Source organism: Letharia columbiana, assembly GCF_014066305.1.
Source record: "Letharia columbiana isolate WasteWater2 chromosome Unknown Sc0000033_s0, whole genome shotgun sequence".
In the NCBI taxonomy this organism is placed as follows: Eukaryota; Fungi; Ascomycota; class Lecanoromycetes; order Lecanorales; family Parmeliaceae; genus Letharia; species Letharia columbiana.
This window is the reverse complement of record NW_023501076.1, coordinates 259304-275923: the sequence shown is the minus strand read 5'-3', so window position 1 is coordinate 275923 and position 16620 is coordinate 259304. Positions and strand designations below refer to the sequence as shown.

Sequence of the window (16620 nt, the reverse complement as noted above, 5' to 3'; positions counted from 1 at the left end):
ACACCTGTACAGGAGAAGAGGTTGTATTAAGGAGGGTTTGTAGGGAAGATTAGCACTAGAAGAATTCCTATCAAGGGAAGATTAGCACTAGAAGAATTCCTATCAAGGGAAACAGCCCTGTCCTATCGACGATTTCTCCGGGATATAGCCCTATTCTATCGACGATTTCTCCGGGATATAGCCCATCTGCAACACCAACACCGGTAGTCTTAGAGCGTACAACATGGCACCATCGACGGCCTATTGCCTCTATATCAACCCCACTCGTTGGGGAAAAACCCTCCTCAATCATCATACGGAGCCATGAGCGTATTGTTCTCCACCCCAGCCGGGAACGCTTCCTCCCCCAACGCCGTAGTATGCGCCCACGGCTTCAACCCATTCTCCCTCCTGATCGTGGCCGCGAAACAGCCCGACCACTTCCGCCGCGGATAATGCCGCACCACGTCCTCGATCGTGCCCTTGTGCACGAGCTCCGCGTTGCCGCCCATGTTATCTGTCCGCGGTATCAGCCTCGGTCTTGCCTTCCTTCCGTCGCACGTGGGGGGTTTGGGGGGGGGTAAAAGAAGACCCACCGAAGACCGTAGCCAACTGGATCAGCAAGCCCAGGCTGGAGATCTTGCCGCTCGCGCCCAGATCCTGATGCCGGATGATGGCTTCCGCGACGCTTTCCGCCTGCTCGATCGGCGCGCGCAGGTCCTTCTTCAGCAGGTCGAGCGCCAGGTAGCCGCCGTAGAACTCGAAGGACATGAGCGTCGCCGGGAGGTGCTTGTCCGTGGTGCCGATGTCGTGGAGGAGGCAGGTGAGGAGGTAGGTCTCGTCGGAGACGGGGAGGGGGTGCGTGGGGGAGAGGTGGGTTTGGATCGCTTTGCCTGGGGGTTGGGCGCTACAGTCAGCGATCGGCCGGCCGTTGAGCGTGGTGATGCTTTCGGGCGGAGGGGAGATACCGTAGTAGTAAACGCGCATGCTGTGATTGAATGTCTCCTCTCTGAGCTCCTTCTTCGCGTAGTCGAGCACGGCTTTCGCGAGCGGGGTGCTGGGGAGGGCGATGCTGGCGACGGTCTGAGGTTCTGGCGCTTTGAGGTCTTGCTTGTCGCCGAGGAAGGCGGAGATATCGCGCGGTTGGGCTGTCCAGCCGTGGGTTTCGAGGGTAGACGGGGCGGACATGATGATGATGATGATGTTGGGACGGTGGGGAGAGGCGGGGAGGGTTCAAGTTGGGTCAAAGGATGGAGGGAAGTTGCTGTGGCAGGTTGTAGCTCGGGGTGGCATTATTAATGGTCGGAGAGGCCCTATAAACTTCTTGGGGATGCGTGTCAGCATGGTTATGATTAGGTATCGAGCTTCCGATCCTCGGAGAACATGCTGTAGTTCACATTTGCCACCCGGTGTTCGCTAAAATGCTGGTCTGTCCTCTCACCCTCTTTCGCTTCCAATGCTCCTGGAAGCTACAAAACAGAACAGTCTTAGGTGCTGCCTCTTGCATGTTGTACCTTTTTATAGGCAGCAAATTCAGACAACGACGGTGTGACTTAAACAGAGGTTCAGCTCTGATAATACACCAGGACAAGTTCTCTTGGCAGCTTGAGAGAAGAGCTCACACGGCTGTGTACACGCAGTTAAAAGATGAGAAATCATAGAGCAAGACAGTTCTGTCATGATGTATTATCCCGGTTCCTCAATACAGAAACACGCTATTGCACTATTGACACTGCTAGCGAAGGATACAGCTAGGAGTGGAATTGCTCTAAAAACTTCTATGGCCTTTACAGGCCAGCCTAACAAATTAGAATGTGATGTTGAGGACGATGAGACATTCTGTTCAAGTTTTTCTGGACCTCCAACTGACTTCCCGGAAAGTTGCAGGTAATGAGACAAAGGCGTAGGCAGCAGAAGGGCTAATGCATAAAACACTGTGTAAATGCTAGGACATCCGTGAACAGATTCAGCAAATCGTCTTAGTTTTCGCCCTCACTGTCAGAAAACATTAGCACTCGATTGCAAAGATTCTTAAAAACCGCTGGAAGCTTCTGGCATTGCAATCAAATTGACAAAAAACATAACAGACATCTACAGTGTGTGCTCTTGAGAAGAAATGTTATGATCGTCTTGTCGCGCTGTTGTGATGAAACATGTCAACAACTCAATTCTACGCAGAACAGATACTCCCCAACTTTCACTCAGACTCCTCCACCGCACACAGGCTTCACATCGGACTTTTACAGACCAAAAAATACTACTCAACAGCCGAGGTGAGATCTCAATAGACAACACTTGACCCTCTTCCCTCCCCAGATAAAACTCGTCCATAGCTAAGCTTCGTTCTCAGATAACCACCACTCAAACTGCAGCGCCGCCTTCCACACACTCCGAAAACATGGCACAAATCGCATCTCCCAAGCTCGAGCTCCTACGCGCCAAGCTCGCTCTTGCTATCGGCCCCGTTGAGATCAACCTCGCCTACGATGAGGTCAAAGCCGCCCGTCCCGATGCCCTCGATGAGCCGTGGTCGAAAGACATGAGTGGACCTCACCACCATGTTGGTAAGCTTCTTTCCCACCATAGTCTTAACAACTGGGGACTAACTTCCCTCATGCTAGTGTTCAACAACAAGGCTTTCGTGCTCTCTGAAGTTGCGAACGAGCAGCTGGCTTCCGGAATGGCGCGCGGTTGTCCTTCGATCGATGCAGGGGAGAACATCAAGCTGTACCGTATGGATGCACCGCTACCCAGTGCCTGGGTCCAGCATGTTCACCTGAAAGACTGACAAGCCGTCTTAGTAAACGACATCTGGCAGCTTGAGGTATTCCGGATGATGGGATTAGACCTGGCTGCTATCCGCTGCCCTATCACTGGGCGTGACCCGTTGGGATCCCTTTACTATTCGCTGATCACTGCTGTCAACGAACGTATCTTGAAGCAGAAATTCCATGTCAATGGGAACGAGGTGACCGATGGGATGGCGAATCTAGGCATCGATGACGTGGCGTTGGAGGAGAAAGGGGACGAGCTAAAGGAGGAAGAATGGCCGGAAGGGGAGATTAGCAGTGATGGTGGGCAGGAGAAGGAGGATGGAGATCAGGCGGCGCAGGATCGAGAGAAGAACACAGTGAAGCAGATGGCCGTGGAAGAAGAGAAGCAAGCGCACGTAGACGCAGTGTGATGGAGGGATGAGAAGAGAAGGAATGACCATAGGTCCAGTCCTGCATGCGAGAGAAGTTGGATTCAGCCTCTGCATTGCATCGCATTGCACAGACGGCATTTCGAAGGTGTCGAAGCTGCGATGCACTCCTATTAGAGTATCCAGCTTGTGAAATTCAGTCCTAGATTCTCGGCAGGCTCCTCATTTTGATCAGCAGGTATGAAGTCTTGTGACATTGCGAGAGGGACATGATCAAAACATGCACATAGACTCACCAAGAACGAGCATAGCATAATCAGCAAACAGGACCGCTAGCATGTGCATATACGTGTTAAAGTGTGTACGTGAAACCCGATTACTCTCCATTGTCCGACAGGCAGACGAGAGGCAACATGCAACACTTTCCTTCCATCGTCAGAGATACCCACCATCACCGCAGTCTCTCTACTCCGACAACCCAAGCTTCTTCTGTCCTTCCCCAGCGGCATCCCCAACCGTGTCTTTCGCACTGCCCGCAGCCTCGGATACCTTTCCTCCAGCCTCGCCTGCAGTCTCAGATACCTTTCCTCCAGCCTCACCCGCAGTTTCGGATACCTTTCCTCCAGCCTCGCCTGCAGTCTCGGATGCCTTTCCTCCAGCCTCGTCTGCAGTCTCGGATGCCTTCCCTCCAGCCTCACCCGCAGTCTCGGACATCTTTCCTCCAGCCTCGTCTGCAGTCTCGGATGCCTTCCCTCCAGCCTCACCCGCAGTGTCAATCGCAGAATCCGCCGCGCCCTTCGCAGAGTCGGCAGCTCCCTCACCGCCCTCCTTTGTTTCTGCGGATGTGAAAGGTGCCGCGGCCGTTTGTCCCGCGCCAGAGGCAACCTTGCCGAGTCCTCCTGCTACGCCGCTGACGGTGTCGCTGAGGCCGCCGCCGAGGACACCGACCTGGATGCCGTGGCACATGGTTAGCAGTGTTTTCATAGCGTCAGTAGAGATGCATGCTAGGGGGAGGGGGTTTGGTTGAGAATGAGAGGAGGAGACGTACAGTGTTACCAGCGGTATCGACAATGCCTTTCACGCCCCCACCAACGGTCTGGAGAGCATCTGCGCCGACGCCCGTAGCACCTTGCGTAAGGCCTTCGACTCGCTGGCGGGCTTCGGGAGGGAGATTTTGTGTCGCTTGACCACTGAAGCATAGAGGGAGAGTCAACAATCATTCTATCTGTTCTTCAAAGATAGCGCTGCAAGGTGGGGCATCAACATACGTGATAGCATCGGCCTGATCTTTCAGTTCCCCGCCGTCTTTAGATCCTGGAACAATGTCGAGGTCGACGGCACGGTTTTCTAACACTTTGACCATGGTTGCTGCTGTATGTGTCTGGCGTAGGTAATTGTGGGTTGTGAAGGAAGATTGAGGTAAGATGCAACTGTTTACGTGTTACCCCTCCTGCCCTGTCAAGTTTCGGGCCAAAAGTTAGGGACCCTGATGACTTCATTCTCTAGGCTGAAAGGAGCCTAGACGCCCGCGAGGAGATAAGGCTGTGCTTGTGGATGTCCCGCCGAGCTTTCATCCTCTTCAGAGTTCACAAATCTTCAACTGTGCTACAAACTCTCTGCCATTCCTTCCGAATTCAGCAATCCTAGAATCCTCTGCGCGCTGATTGCAATTCAAAGCTTGTGAAAAAGGTTGCCAACCCGAACCTCTCCTCTTCCACAATACTGTGAGCCATCAGCTGACAAGTTCGTACCCGAGAAGATTAGGGTAATAGTTCATACAGCTCAACAAACAATTAAATAGGCCTGTATCAATAGTCTGTTTACCAGCGCTGATCAACAGTTGTTGCAAAGTCATGTACAGACAGCCTGTACCAATCACATGGGATAAAGGGCAAGGCAGTAGTGCGCCCTCGTCAAACGAGAGCAGCAATGCCAACACGCAAATACCCTTCGCAAAGCCAGTGGCCGAGTCGCCATCATGGCTAGACTGGTCGCGTCACCCCACGCTCCCTCAGGTCATTGCTCTCAAGCATCACTTTATGCGAGCCCTTCCTATTGAACTCGTGGATATCATCCTCTCCCTTGCAAACTATTGGCCTCATGTATCCGTTTCTTCCTCCGTCCCGCGGACTGTTAAAGGACATAGCACCCACATCTCGCCTCCTCCGAATTCTAGAGCGTTTTTGGATCCTCTTCTGCGGTCACCGCCGCTGGGACTATCACCCGACATCTCGCAGCCTTGGCTTCCCCCAAAGACAAAGCATCCAGCCCGCATGCTCAGTGTGGAAGTCACAGCCCGCCGAGGCACACCCGCCCAGCGAGTCCCTCAATGTCCACTCTTCCTTCGACCTAGTCATACTTGGCTTGAAATCGGCGTTGTTGACCCCAGTATCCCTCTTCCACAGCCGTGCTCGCTTTCCCCGTCAAAGGCCAAGCGGGAAGAACAGGTTTCCCCACTCCGCCCCGAAAAGCGTGAGGGAGGTGAAAACAGAGAATTAAACTGGCCTTGCGGTGTGGCGTCTTTGGCTTGGCTCAAACAACAAGCATCTCGCGTGTCAGGATGCCTAACGCTGAAACTGTATGTGAATGATAACCTCGAAGGCCAATCTGCAAAGACAACGGCGATCTACCGTTTCGACGATGACAAGAATTGTGCTCATTCGGATGAATTAGGCTCGTCATGGGACAGGTGGGCGCTGACCAGTGGAAATCTAAGTGAGGTCCGAAGGCAGGAGTTCGCCAAAGTTATGAAGGATTTGGATGTCGTGGACAGGAGGGATAGAGCGGAGTTCGTGAGGGGCTTGCAGGTGGGAGATGAAGTTGGTGTATGGCCTAGAGTGACGAATCATGGCTGGATCAATGGGAGCGAGACTGGGAGCGATACTGTGACAGTGATTGAGGGAGTAAGGGTGACCGTATTCTGGGAGGTTTGAGGCTTCTAGTCAATGAGATATTTCCAATGAGGAGATTCGCCGATTACTAGTCCAACGCCAAAACCAGCTTCGAAGTCTCAAGGAATCTTATCATGTCCGTAGCTACGAATGAGGTTACGATTTTCGAATTAGTACATCAACGGATCCGTTCTCCCGAATAGTGGAGGCTGTGATCAAGCCCAATATTACCTGACACCGCCAGGACAAAATTTCCAGTATGAGGGTCTGCAATCCTTGACCAAATTGCCTCGGCGTAGCATAGCTGGTCATTGAGTAGCGGGTATCTCGACATGCGGTAGAATGAAAGTCTTCTTGCCAAATAGCGAGCGAGCAATGAGGGGTCTATTCTGCGTGCGCTAGGGAGCAGACTAGCTCGTCTACAGCCTCCTGCTGCTCCTTCTGCAAGTTGAGATCCTAAATACTACCCTGCATCCTACGTAGTAATCCACAGTCCCAGAAATTGTTTCAGACATTGTAGTATCAGCCATCTTCTAGCCTGCTACTCATGCATCTGAGGTTTCAGTTCTGCGGCGGTGGGTGTCCAAGTGAAAGTACTGGTGGCCCGTGGGCATTGTTTCGTGCCTCAATGCTGAGCCATTCCCTGCGGTTCTCGCGCTCCTCTACCTGCATTTCGCTACTGACTTCGCCCCCTAAAACAAGCAAACAGGAGGCTGATTGCGCGGACAACGGCTCAGCCAAGCTCCAGCTCAGAAAGAGCAACGGTGTTCTGGAGTTTCTCCATTTCTTGAAATCATGCACATTAGGGCCTATTTAGTGTTTGGGATGCGCCGTTTCTTCCTATTACTTCTGTGATCTCCGGCTACCCTGAGCCTGTTACACTGAGCCTGTTCTGACATTCGTGCTGCCAAACCTCAGGCATCGAATCGCTGTCGTGGCTCATCTGGTCGAGATGAGCAGAGCCAGCAGTGCTTGGCAGCGGCTCTCTAGACTATGGTGCCTATTCTGCACCTATATTCCTAACAGAAAACCTCGAGGTACTAGCGCCTGCCAGTGTGATCTAGCATTCTAACCTCTGTTAGTAAAAGTACTCGATCGGTGTTGGAAACCTGTGACTCTGCGCGGGCCGTTGCTAGTATGCCTCATAGCTTTTCCGCTCATATTGGTCGCAATCTTTGAATACCTCTCTCACCAAAGCCGTCGTGATGGCGGCATTGTCTTCGCCGAGCAGGACTTCTCGAACTTTACGACTTTCACCTACTTCTATCTCCCAACCATCCTCGCAGTCATGTACAGTATGATATGGGCGTGGATTGCTCTCGATACCAAACGACTCGAGCCGTACTTCCAGATGTCAAAAGTCGAAGGAGCTTCGCCGGCCAACTCGATCTTTCTTCACTATCCTTTCGATCTTGAACTCGTACCGCCCATCAAAGCGTTACGATTAAGGTACACACCAACCCTTCCAGAAACTTTCATCACTGATGATCATCGCAGACATTGGAGTGTAGTCATTGCGTGCTTCGTGTCGACAATAGTATTCTGTGGAATCACACCACTCAGCGGCGCGGTGTTTGAATACCGCGTGGTCAGCCTGTCTACAACCACAAGTGTGACTCATACAGCCAGCCTTCTACCTGTATTGGAACAGAGCTCATCTCTCAACCGAGGGTTCATGTTGAATGCGTACAGCACCCTGTGGCTGGATCAGAAGCTGCCAAGTTTTACAACGCGGGATGCCGCTTTCATACCGTTCGAAATAGGCCAACAGGCGAAAGCGGCATCCTTCAAGAGCAACTGGACAGCGCAAACCACAATGTATAGTTCGAGTCTTGACTGCCAGCCGGCTTTAGTTGGTAATGACTCACACGGCGTCACATACGACAGTGGGAAAGGATGCGTGGTTGAAGAGATCGACATTGATGGATTAACACCTAACAGCACCAGCCTATTCTCATCATACTACCAGACTCTTTGCGCCAGCGGAAACACATCAAAGGCATTCATGGCATACTCATTCCAGAACTCTGAGCCTCCTCAAGGTCGGAAGCCTCTAGAACTACAAGGATCCTACGCTTGGTCGACCGAGGAAACTGGCGCCCCATGGGCCTCGTACTCGGAGAAGACAGTACTTTTCTGTGAGCCGTCCTATTCTGCTCAGTCCGTCAATGCAACATTGACTATGCCAAACATGACGGTCTCAAATGTTATACCCTTAGCGCCGCCACGGCAGTTATTGAGCACCGCGTTTGATATTTCCACTTTTGAGTCCATCGTGATAAGCAGGTCGCCAAACCAGAATGGACAACAGCAATCGACTGCAGATCAGCTAAAAGGGGACATCAATGAAACAACACAGTACATTGATACGACCCAGCTTGAAATTCGAGGAATCACAGATATTTTCGATAACATTATCGTCTTTGCAGTCGGCTCCTCTCAGCTCGCTGCAGATGCGTATCTCAACGCCAGTGTGCTCGCGACAAGCCTGGACAGCGCGTACAAGGTTCTTTTTGCTCTGGCCCTGAACAGCTTGTTATCTACAAGCACCTCGTCGTCGTATTCGACGTTGAATGAAGGCTTGGGGACAATCTGTGGTAATACAAATGCTATCGCAGTGGTCCGAACGTTGGCTATACTCCTGGAGGCGTGCTTGGGCTTGGCATCATTAGCAACCTTGCTTCTTCTTCTCATCTGCTGGAATCGTCGAAGCGAGCTTCGGAAAGACCCAGCGTCGCTCAGCAATGTATTGGAGATCACCCAGAACGATCCCAAGGTTCCAAAAAGCATTGAAAAACTGGTGCAGAAATCCGGTGAATCAAGTCTGACTTTGAGAGGTGGAGGACTTCGTATGGACTGCTGCATGAGGAAGCGGCCACTATCCTCTACTAACTCAAGGTCTGCTGCCGCTGAAGTTGGCAATGACGCCAACGGAAAGCCTATACTACCATTTGTGATGGGGTATGCAGTCGGATCCGCGTTTCTTGCGGTGTTTGTAGCAGTCTTGATCATCGTCGTGGTCCTACGTCTCTGTATCCATCATCTGAACGGACTCCCCCTACCATCTAACAACCCAATAGAGGCTCAGATCATACTCAACTATATTCCAGTTCTCTTTGCGACACTGGTCGAACCGTTTTGGACAATGCTTAACAGGAAGTTATGCCTTTTGAAACCTTTTGAGGCACTAAGAGGTGGCGAAGCAAAAGCTTCTCGGTCAATGGATCTCAGGTACACGTCGCTACCCCCACAGTTGGCCATCTGGCGAGCATTAAAAGCTCGCCATTTCCTCCTCGTGGCTGTTTGTGCAACTGGATTTTCTGCCAATGTGTTGGCTGTTGTTCTGAACGCTTTGCTGCAGCCGCGCCTTACGGTCATCGCGTCTGATGGAACGTTTTTGAAGTCTTCCTTACCGTCGATCAATCAAACCTCTTCCGAGACATCCAGCTCCGACCACCTCTACATCGCGGCGGCCAACTTTAGCCACGGAGCTTCTCTCCCTGCTTGGGTTTCACGAGATTTGTATTTCCTCCCTTTCCAAATCAATACGACATCGCCGTTGGAGAGCATCCAATCATACAAGGCAACTACACCTGGATTCGGCCTCAATGTCGTCTGTACAAACCAAACATGGGCTGACCCAGCATACATCACTATGCCCAATAATGATATAGGCCAACCCCAAATCTCTGTGGATCAAAACAATGTATATTGTACTCGCCAGTGGGATACGTTCTACGATTCTCACAACAAGACGAATGCCTCCCTGGAGCTACTCGCGCCGTTGGGTCCGAGCTTTGCCAACGCGAGCCAGGGCGACCAAGATATCTGCGGCAGTACCCTCGCCATGGGTTTCCTGAGAGCTGAACTCTACGCGGAGGTCGAAGGCGTTGATAGCCTGTTCACATCTTCCACCTGGATGACCTGCGAGTCGACTGTGTTTACTGCCATGTACGAGGTCGAGGTCACGACCAACGGCCGGGTTGAAAACTATGTCCGTAAGAGTGAAATCTCTACAAATCTCTCTTTAGCGAACAGCAGCTCCCTTCCATCGTTCCTGAGCGATCTATTCGTCGCCTTCGACGCACCCTTCAACAAAATCAACCCTCACTGGAACAACGATAACGCTAGAGACACATGGGCCGGCTTTCTCATAAAAGCGCTTACCAACTCGCCAAGGTTCATTGACCCCACGCTTCCGGCGCCAGACTTCGAAAAAATCGCCCCTGTCGTCGTAGACATAATCACACGTCTTTTCCCCATAATCATCAGTCTGCAGCCCTCTGCTTTCGTCCCTGCACCCCAAGGGGCCACGATCGAAGGAACGATGCTTGGACCCTGTACCCGCGTCTTCATGTCCTCATCCATGTTCGTAGTCACGGTCATCTTACTGTTGCTGAACATCGCAGTGGTAGTGGCGTACTATAGCCGTCGGCCACGACCCATACCGAAAAGCGTATTGGCAGAGACGATTGCTGGTGTGCTAGAGTTGTTCAATGGCAGTGGACTGGTCGAGGAACAAGTGAGGGATAAGCCATGGCCTGAAGATTGGAGATTTGGGTATGGGGGATTTATAGGGTTGGGTGATGGTAAGCCGAGGATGGGGATTGAGAGGAGGCCATTTGTGGTGCCCTTGGGTGCGAAGAAGGGGGTGTAAGGGGCGCATTTGTTGAAGGTGGGGAATGATCAAGTGCGGTCTTCCAGGCTGATTGTGGTACTCACCAGCTTTAGCTATACATGAACAATGTTCTCACACGACCCAGCAATTTTGCTAATTGAAGGGCCTCGCTATCGAATTTGCCACTACACAAGGATGTATATCTGCCTGACCTCCTCATGACGAAACATTCACCACCTACATTGCGATGCACCGTTCCATACACCACTATTAGATCTGGTTACACTTACGACGAACTCAGCAAAGGAAGAAAATAACATTTCAATCTAGAAGATTCTACCGGAGAGGTCAATCTACGTGCTCGTGACCGCAAAAGCAGCACCTGCCACCTCGACCACCGCCCCCAAAGCCAAAGGCCAGCAATCCGGACTCATCAGCCCCACGCAGAAATCCGTCGGTAGAACAGTACGATGGTAGGCCGAGAACCATCGTATCCAATTCTACCTGACAATAGACCCGACACGAGGGTCCAAAGTAGGATCGTGCAACCCCATTCCTTCTCCTCGGTCCAAACGTTCCTGCGACGAATACGATGTCGCAGGAGTCTCGAGCAGTAGCTCATCTCCGTCTCATCCGAAACGGCGCTGGGAATGCTGACTTAGATTAGGATGTGAGATGGAAAGGCGATGAGTACAGAAGGTCGGCTTCCTGCCACGCGGTATTTGACAAGAAGGAGAAGGAAGAAGAAGAAGAAGAAGAAGAAGAAGAAAGAAGAAGAAGAAGAAGAAGAAAGAAGAAGAAAAAGAAAAAAATCAGCAACGCGCTCAAACCTCCCACGATAAGAACGCGATCAGGATTATTTTACGAGTCATACCTTACATAGACAAATCTATCCCATCTATGCTTGCCAGATAGGTCATTCCAGATTGGCGGGAAAAGATTACCATTCCTACCTTGAGGAGGTAGGTCATAGGTATAGTACCTAAACTAGGCTTTCGAGTTCAGGCGGACCAAGCTGAGATGGATGCGATGGATGCATGCATGTACACGGGATTGAAGAGACGGGGATTGGAGACGGAGGAAATCGATGCGGCTTTGGCGATGGGTGGGGTTGGTTTTTGGAGTAAAAAAAAGGAAGAGAGGAAGAGAGGAGGGAGGAAGAGGGAAGAGAGAGAGAGAGAGAGAGAGAGAGAGAAGAGAGAGAGAAAGAAAGAAAGAGCGGGGGTGCGTGATCTGTTAGCCGATGTGTGTGTATGCATGTGTGTGTTCTATTAGCCGATGTGTATGTATCTTGTGCTTAATTTCCATTGTACGCTCTGAGAGGCTGGGATGGGTTCGGGATTGAGCTGCGGATACTGAGGATGCTGGGTTCGCTGTGATTGTTGTAGGGATGATGATGATGATGATGATGATGATGATGATGGATGGTGTCGAACATTTGGTTGATCTATTCGGATACCCAGCAGCTCCAGATGGGATTTATGCGCCCAGACGTCACACACACACACACACACTCTCTCTCTCTCTCTTACACAAAAAGCAGAATATAGTAAAAAGGTAGGTAGGTAGGTAGGTAGCACACACGCCCCGTCAAACAGCCCAAAAGACATGAATCGCCACCCGATCCACGACATTACACCACGCCCGCCCCTGCTCCCCCTGCCGAGGCCGCCTCCTCACGTGCTCGTCACACTTCCTCGCCCGCGCCCACAGACTGACGCAGTCGCCCTCCCGCAACCCCTGTACAAACTCCGTCGCGTTCTCGCTTCCAAAGTCCCGGTCGGTGGTCGGCAGGTAGCAGCGTTCGGCGCCGTCATAGCGCCACGTGCGGACCGACTTCCTGTTGTGCGCGGTGTAGTTCTTCGTCACGCCGGATGAGTGGTTTTCGAGCTCCGACGTTTTGGACGGAGGATGGGGGGATCTGGAGGATTTGGCGCGGATGGCGTAGCAGAGTTCGGAGGGTTGGTGGTGGTGGCAGTCTTTCGTGGCGGCCTCGGCGGTCCAGAGGAGGGGGTCGATGCTGCGGGTGATGGATTTCTTGGTCGTTTTGGGGAAGGAGATGGTGTCGATGGTGGCGTCGAAGGAGGTTTTGGAATTCGCGTAGCAGAACGTACTGCCCTGCCGGTGCGGATTCTCGAGTCTTTCCTCTCGGCTCAGGATTTCGAACACGACGCGGCGGGCGGGATGGAGACCGCGGGGTGGCAGCCAAGTTGGCGGGCGCGGGGTGGGGATTAAGGGCTTGGACTTCGCTTTTGGCGGGGGAGTAGATGGCGGTTTACTTTCACATCGGTTGGATAAATCGGCATCACCAACGCAGTGCCAGCCCAAGGGCGGCGTTCGGATCAAAAACCCATCCTCCTTCCACTCCCTTCTACTCTCTGGCGTACTCAGCAACCTCCCCAGTTTCTGCCGCGGCCGAGCTGGATAGCTGCCATAGCACATGTGGCCGCTGTAGACTCTCGTCGTCATGTCGAGGATTGACGAGGTGTGAGGCCAGTATTCGGCGAGGTCGAGAATAATGTCGATGATTTCGTTTGGTAAATCTCGGGTCAGCGAGAGGTATCGGCGGAGGGAGATGACGGAGGCCATTGAGGGACATTTCCGCAGGTCGAAGTAGGGCGGTTGATCGGAGTGGGTGTGAGCGTGGGGGTCGACATTTCCGGGGGCCGGGGAGAAGGTGAATGTTTCGCCAGCGTTTTTGGGGGCGGTCATGTTGACAGATTCCCTCTTTCTCGCAGAGCTTGACATGCGGTTAAGCATTTTTGTTTGGATGAAAGGTCAATGCGCAATATTTCTCAAATGGCTGAAGTTTGCAGGGTATTCGAGGCGCTTCAAAGAATCATGGCAGAACGGAATTCGGCAAAACAGATAGATAGGGTCAACAAATTGTCCAAGAATACCAAAGTACAGTCAAATATTGCGTGAGTGAAGAGGAAGTCGTCGAAGGTCAAAAGTGGAGAGATACTTTATCGCTGTTCGGGATCCTTCAGCTGCACTCAGCCGCGGGCGGGTGGTATCGTGGCTCCAATAATCATCTCGTATCGGGCCAGCCTCTGTGCTTCAGTAGATGCAACTGATTGTCCCTTTGAAAGCAATTGAACGTTGTACAATGTCTGAATATCTGAATCGAGGGTTGGGTTTTTCTGTAGTCTGTGTAACGTAGCTTGTCGCATACATATTACTTGATAGTGGGGAAATAACGTTTAATAGCAGGCGCTTGACAGCCCGTATTCGAAACGAGCTAGTGCTGCACCTTGTAATTAGCGCCTTTTCTCCTTATCAGATAAAAACCTCTCCACTGAAGGTACTAAGGGTAAGGCACTTTGCTAACTTTGCTTCCTGGGTAAATATCACGAACTGTGTATGAATTTTGTATAGGAGACGTGTACATATTTGCAGTCGTATATGTGGTAATAGAGACACAATCCAAATGCTTTAATACAAAGCCCAATCGACAGGGTAGGCAAGTCATATCAAACAAAAGCTCTCCTCTTCCCTCCTCTTTCAGCTTGTCTCTCACATGTGCCCGAGAGCGACGTGCTATCCTTTTAGTCACCACCCATGTGCGCCGCCACCAAAGCAATCAAGGCAGCACCAACTCCACTCCCATCTTTTGCAATACCAATCCGAATCCTCCTCTCACCTTGCGCACCAATCTCAGGCATCTCCCGGAATGCTTCCCTGACATAATCTTCAAACCCTGGATAGTACTCCACCAAGCTGCCATCAACACCAATGTCCACCACATCATCATCCCCACCACCTGTAGAAACATGATTGTCTGTCGAAATCACAATAGCACCGAGTGCTACCGCGCTAAGCCTGGCAGAGCGCTTCCCAATGGCGTTGACGAGTAGCTTGATGGCCTCAGCGTCCTCCGTGCTCGCAGCATCCACGCCAAATCCTTTGCTAAGTTCCTGCCGCGTGACCTTCAGCCCCGGGCTGACATCTGCTGCAACTATGCTCAAGAAGCTGGTGTCAACCCCCCATTGCTTATAGAGTGCCGAGTTCTCTGCTATGGTAGTCGTGGAGTGGAGGTCGTTGGTGGATGAATTGGAATCTTTGAAAAGTTGGCACTTAGGGTCCTTGACTAGTGTGAGAATGGTGTTGCGCAAGATCTCGCCCAAGAACATGCCCGAGACACGCTTTTCGAACATTTGAATACCGGGGTTGGGGGTCGCTTTGTCGAGTGCTTCATCGTAGGGCGTATTGGGTAAGACGCTCATTTGGTTGTCGAACGAGCCCCATTCGGTATTTACAATCATATTACCGGTTGATTTGTCATAGTCCGCGCCTTCGACTATTGACTTGAGCTTGGTGACTTTGTCGAGCTTTTCCACATAGGCGCCGTTGGTTCCTGTTCCGAAGATGGCACCGAGGAGGGTCCCTGTCTTCCCGGGAGATGTGTACGATCGTGCCATTAGCGTTCCTACGGTGTCGTTGACTAAAGCTGCGACTTTGACCGGCAAATGAAGCGCATCAATCTCTATTTGAAGCAGCTCACAGACATCTTGCCCAATGGCATCGTCAATGTCAAAGCCCTTGGTCCACCTTGCCAGTGTCCCTCGATTGATGCCAATCTGGTTGACTGGAAAGCTGAAGGTAAACCCTAATTGGAATATCTCTTCATTTCTAAATCCTTCCCCTGAGCTCATGGTTTTCCTTCGCTTGACATGTGCCTCGAAGTGATCGTTATGATGCGTTCGGAGGAAGTTCTCGATCTGCTTTGCCAGGAAGGAGAATAACTCATGAGATGTTTTGGCGACCATCAGCTCTCGGGGGATCGCGACTTTCGATTGCGTGAGGGAGAATGTAGTGTTGCCATGGAGCTGTATGGAGCAGACTCGGAAGTTTGTGCCGCCAAGGTCGACCGCTAAGTAGAGACCCTTTTCCGTACCATTGGGAACAGCTGTGACGTATGTCGGTATTTGGCTCATAGACGTCCCTTTCTTTTGTAGTCCTTCGTCCATCTGGCTTATGAATGCCTTCACTCCTCTATTCAGATCCTCCGATGAGTACTCGAACTCCGCCGCCACCCGCTTTGCTTCCTCGAGGACAGACATTTTGTACGCTCGAGAGACAGGTAACGGCTCCGAGATGATGCTGAGATTCTCACACACTGGCGGCGGGCACCGCTGTGATACGTCTCGATGAGGTAAGTCGTTTTCGGAAGATTGCCGTGGTAGTAATGGTGTTGGTGCGAAGAGTTGAAGAGCGACAAGCACGAGCAGGACCGCAAAGGAGAGAAGCTGGGCGGTAGTACAAGTGGATCTGCGGGACAGCTTTAAGGCTTGCTTGTAGTCGGCGGATGGGTAGAAGACGGGCACAGAGGAAGAGGTCTCGAAGATGGGGGGGATGTGGGAGCGGAGGAACGCCAATGCGCCGGTTTGTGGAGACAAATGGCGGGGAAGCTGTTGAAGGAGGAGGCTTTCGGGCCTTTGCCCCAACTGCGCGGAATTGTCAATTGAAGCCAGTCGCTTTTGCTATGGAGCAAACCTTCCACAGCTAGGCTGGAAAATCAAAGTAAGTCACTTGTACTCTTCTGACCTATCGTAGGAGACCCAAATTCATTGAGGAGCGGCCGGTGTTACTTCTGCTAAACTGCGGGGAAGGTGGGAGTCTGCGTTCCAGTCTTCGTAGAAGGCCTTGAGGATCAGGGCAATGCGAAAGACTCGCGGCTTTGTCGGTGCTTCAAGCTCTATATTTCTGACAGTCGGCTGTGTAGAGCTTTATTCAGCGCTTGGGCATGTCCGTTCAACGAAGCAATCAAAGGTATCCTTACATCAATGCGGAGAAAGCTTCGAGCTTCAGCCCTATGGAATTCGGAGCTCGAATTTGAGCTCTTCCAACTTTCACAAATCATTAATAAGTTCAATTGAATCACACAACCATCTCCACATCCCCAATTGACCTGACATAGCGTTCAAGAACCCTCTTTACACCTACTACTGCTCTCGTGAACTTCCGCGCCGTCCTTCGCGTACTGCGTT

At 51.7% G+C, this 16620-nt stretch overlaps 7 protein-coding genes across 7 annotated transcripts; 3 read left to right on the top strand and 4 right to left on the bottom strand.

Moving 5' to 3' along the window:
- Window positions 1-284: 284 nt before the first annotated feature.
- On the bottom strand, window positions 285-1167 carry HO173_008693 (uncharacterized protein; the record flags this gene model as incomplete). Its single annotated transcript, XM_037310589.1, has 3 exons — window positions 285-496; window positions 576-872; window positions 948-1167. 3 exons carry the CDS (start codon window positions 1165-1167, stop codon window positions 285-287), a joined length of 729 nt encoding a protein of 242 aa, XP_037162571.1.
- A 965-nt stretch (window positions 1168-2132) lies between these two features.
- Window positions 2133-3163, top strand: HO173_008692 (uncharacterized protein; the record flags this gene model as incomplete). The annotated part of the gene is made up of 4 exons (XM_037310588.1): window positions 2133-2252; window positions 2330-2543; window positions 2601-2711; window positions 2781-3163. 4 exons carry the CDS (start codon window positions 2133-2135, stop codon window positions 3161-3163), a joined length of 828 nt encoding a protein of 275 aa, XP_037162570.1.
- Window positions 3164-3586: 423 nt separating this feature from the next.
- Window positions 3587-4484, bottom strand: HO173_008691 (uncharacterized protein; the record flags this gene model as incomplete). The annotated part of the gene is made up of 3 exons (XM_037310587.1): window positions 3587-4069; window positions 4170-4311; window positions 4390-4484. The coding sequence occupies 3 exons, from the start codon at window positions 4482-4484 to the stop codon at window positions 3587-3589; spliced, it is 720 nt and encodes a 239-aa protein (XP_037162569.1).
- Window positions 4485-4974: 490 nt separating this feature from the next.
- Window positions 4975-6054, top strand: HO173_008690 (uncharacterized protein; the record flags this gene model as incomplete). Its single annotated transcript, XM_037310586.1, has 1 exon — window positions 4975-6054. One exon carries the CDS (start codon window positions 4975-4977, stop codon window positions 6052-6054), a length of 1080 nt encoding a protein of 359 aa, XP_037162568.1.
- Window positions 6055-7300: 1246 nt separating this feature from the next.
- On the top strand, window positions 7301-10669 carry HO173_008689 (uncharacterized protein; the record flags this gene model as incomplete). Its single annotated transcript, XM_037310585.1, has 2 exons — window positions 7301-7461; window positions 7510-10669. 2 exons carry the CDS (start codon window positions 7301-7303, stop codon window positions 10667-10669), a joined length of 3321 nt encoding a protein of 1106 aa, XP_037162567.1.
- A 231-nt stretch (window positions 10670-10900) lies between these two features.
- Window positions 10901-13390, bottom strand: HO173_008688 (uncharacterized protein; the record flags this gene model as incomplete). The annotated part of the gene is made up of 2 exons (XM_037310584.1): window positions 10901-10906; window positions 12311-13390. The coding sequence occupies 2 exons, from the start codon at window positions 13388-13390 to the stop codon at window positions 10901-10903; spliced, it is 1086 nt and encodes a 361-aa protein (XP_037162566.1).
- Window positions 13391-14178: 788 nt separating this feature from the next.
- On the bottom strand, window positions 14179-16493 carry HO173_008687 (uncharacterized protein; the record flags this gene model as incomplete). The annotated part of the gene is made up of 2 exons (XM_037310583.1): window positions 14179-16077; window positions 16413-16493. The coding sequence occupies 2 exons, from the start codon at window positions 16491-16493 to the stop codon at window positions 14179-14181; spliced, it is 1980 nt and encodes a 659-aa protein (XP_037162565.1).
- Window positions 16494-16620: the final 127 nt, after the last annotated feature.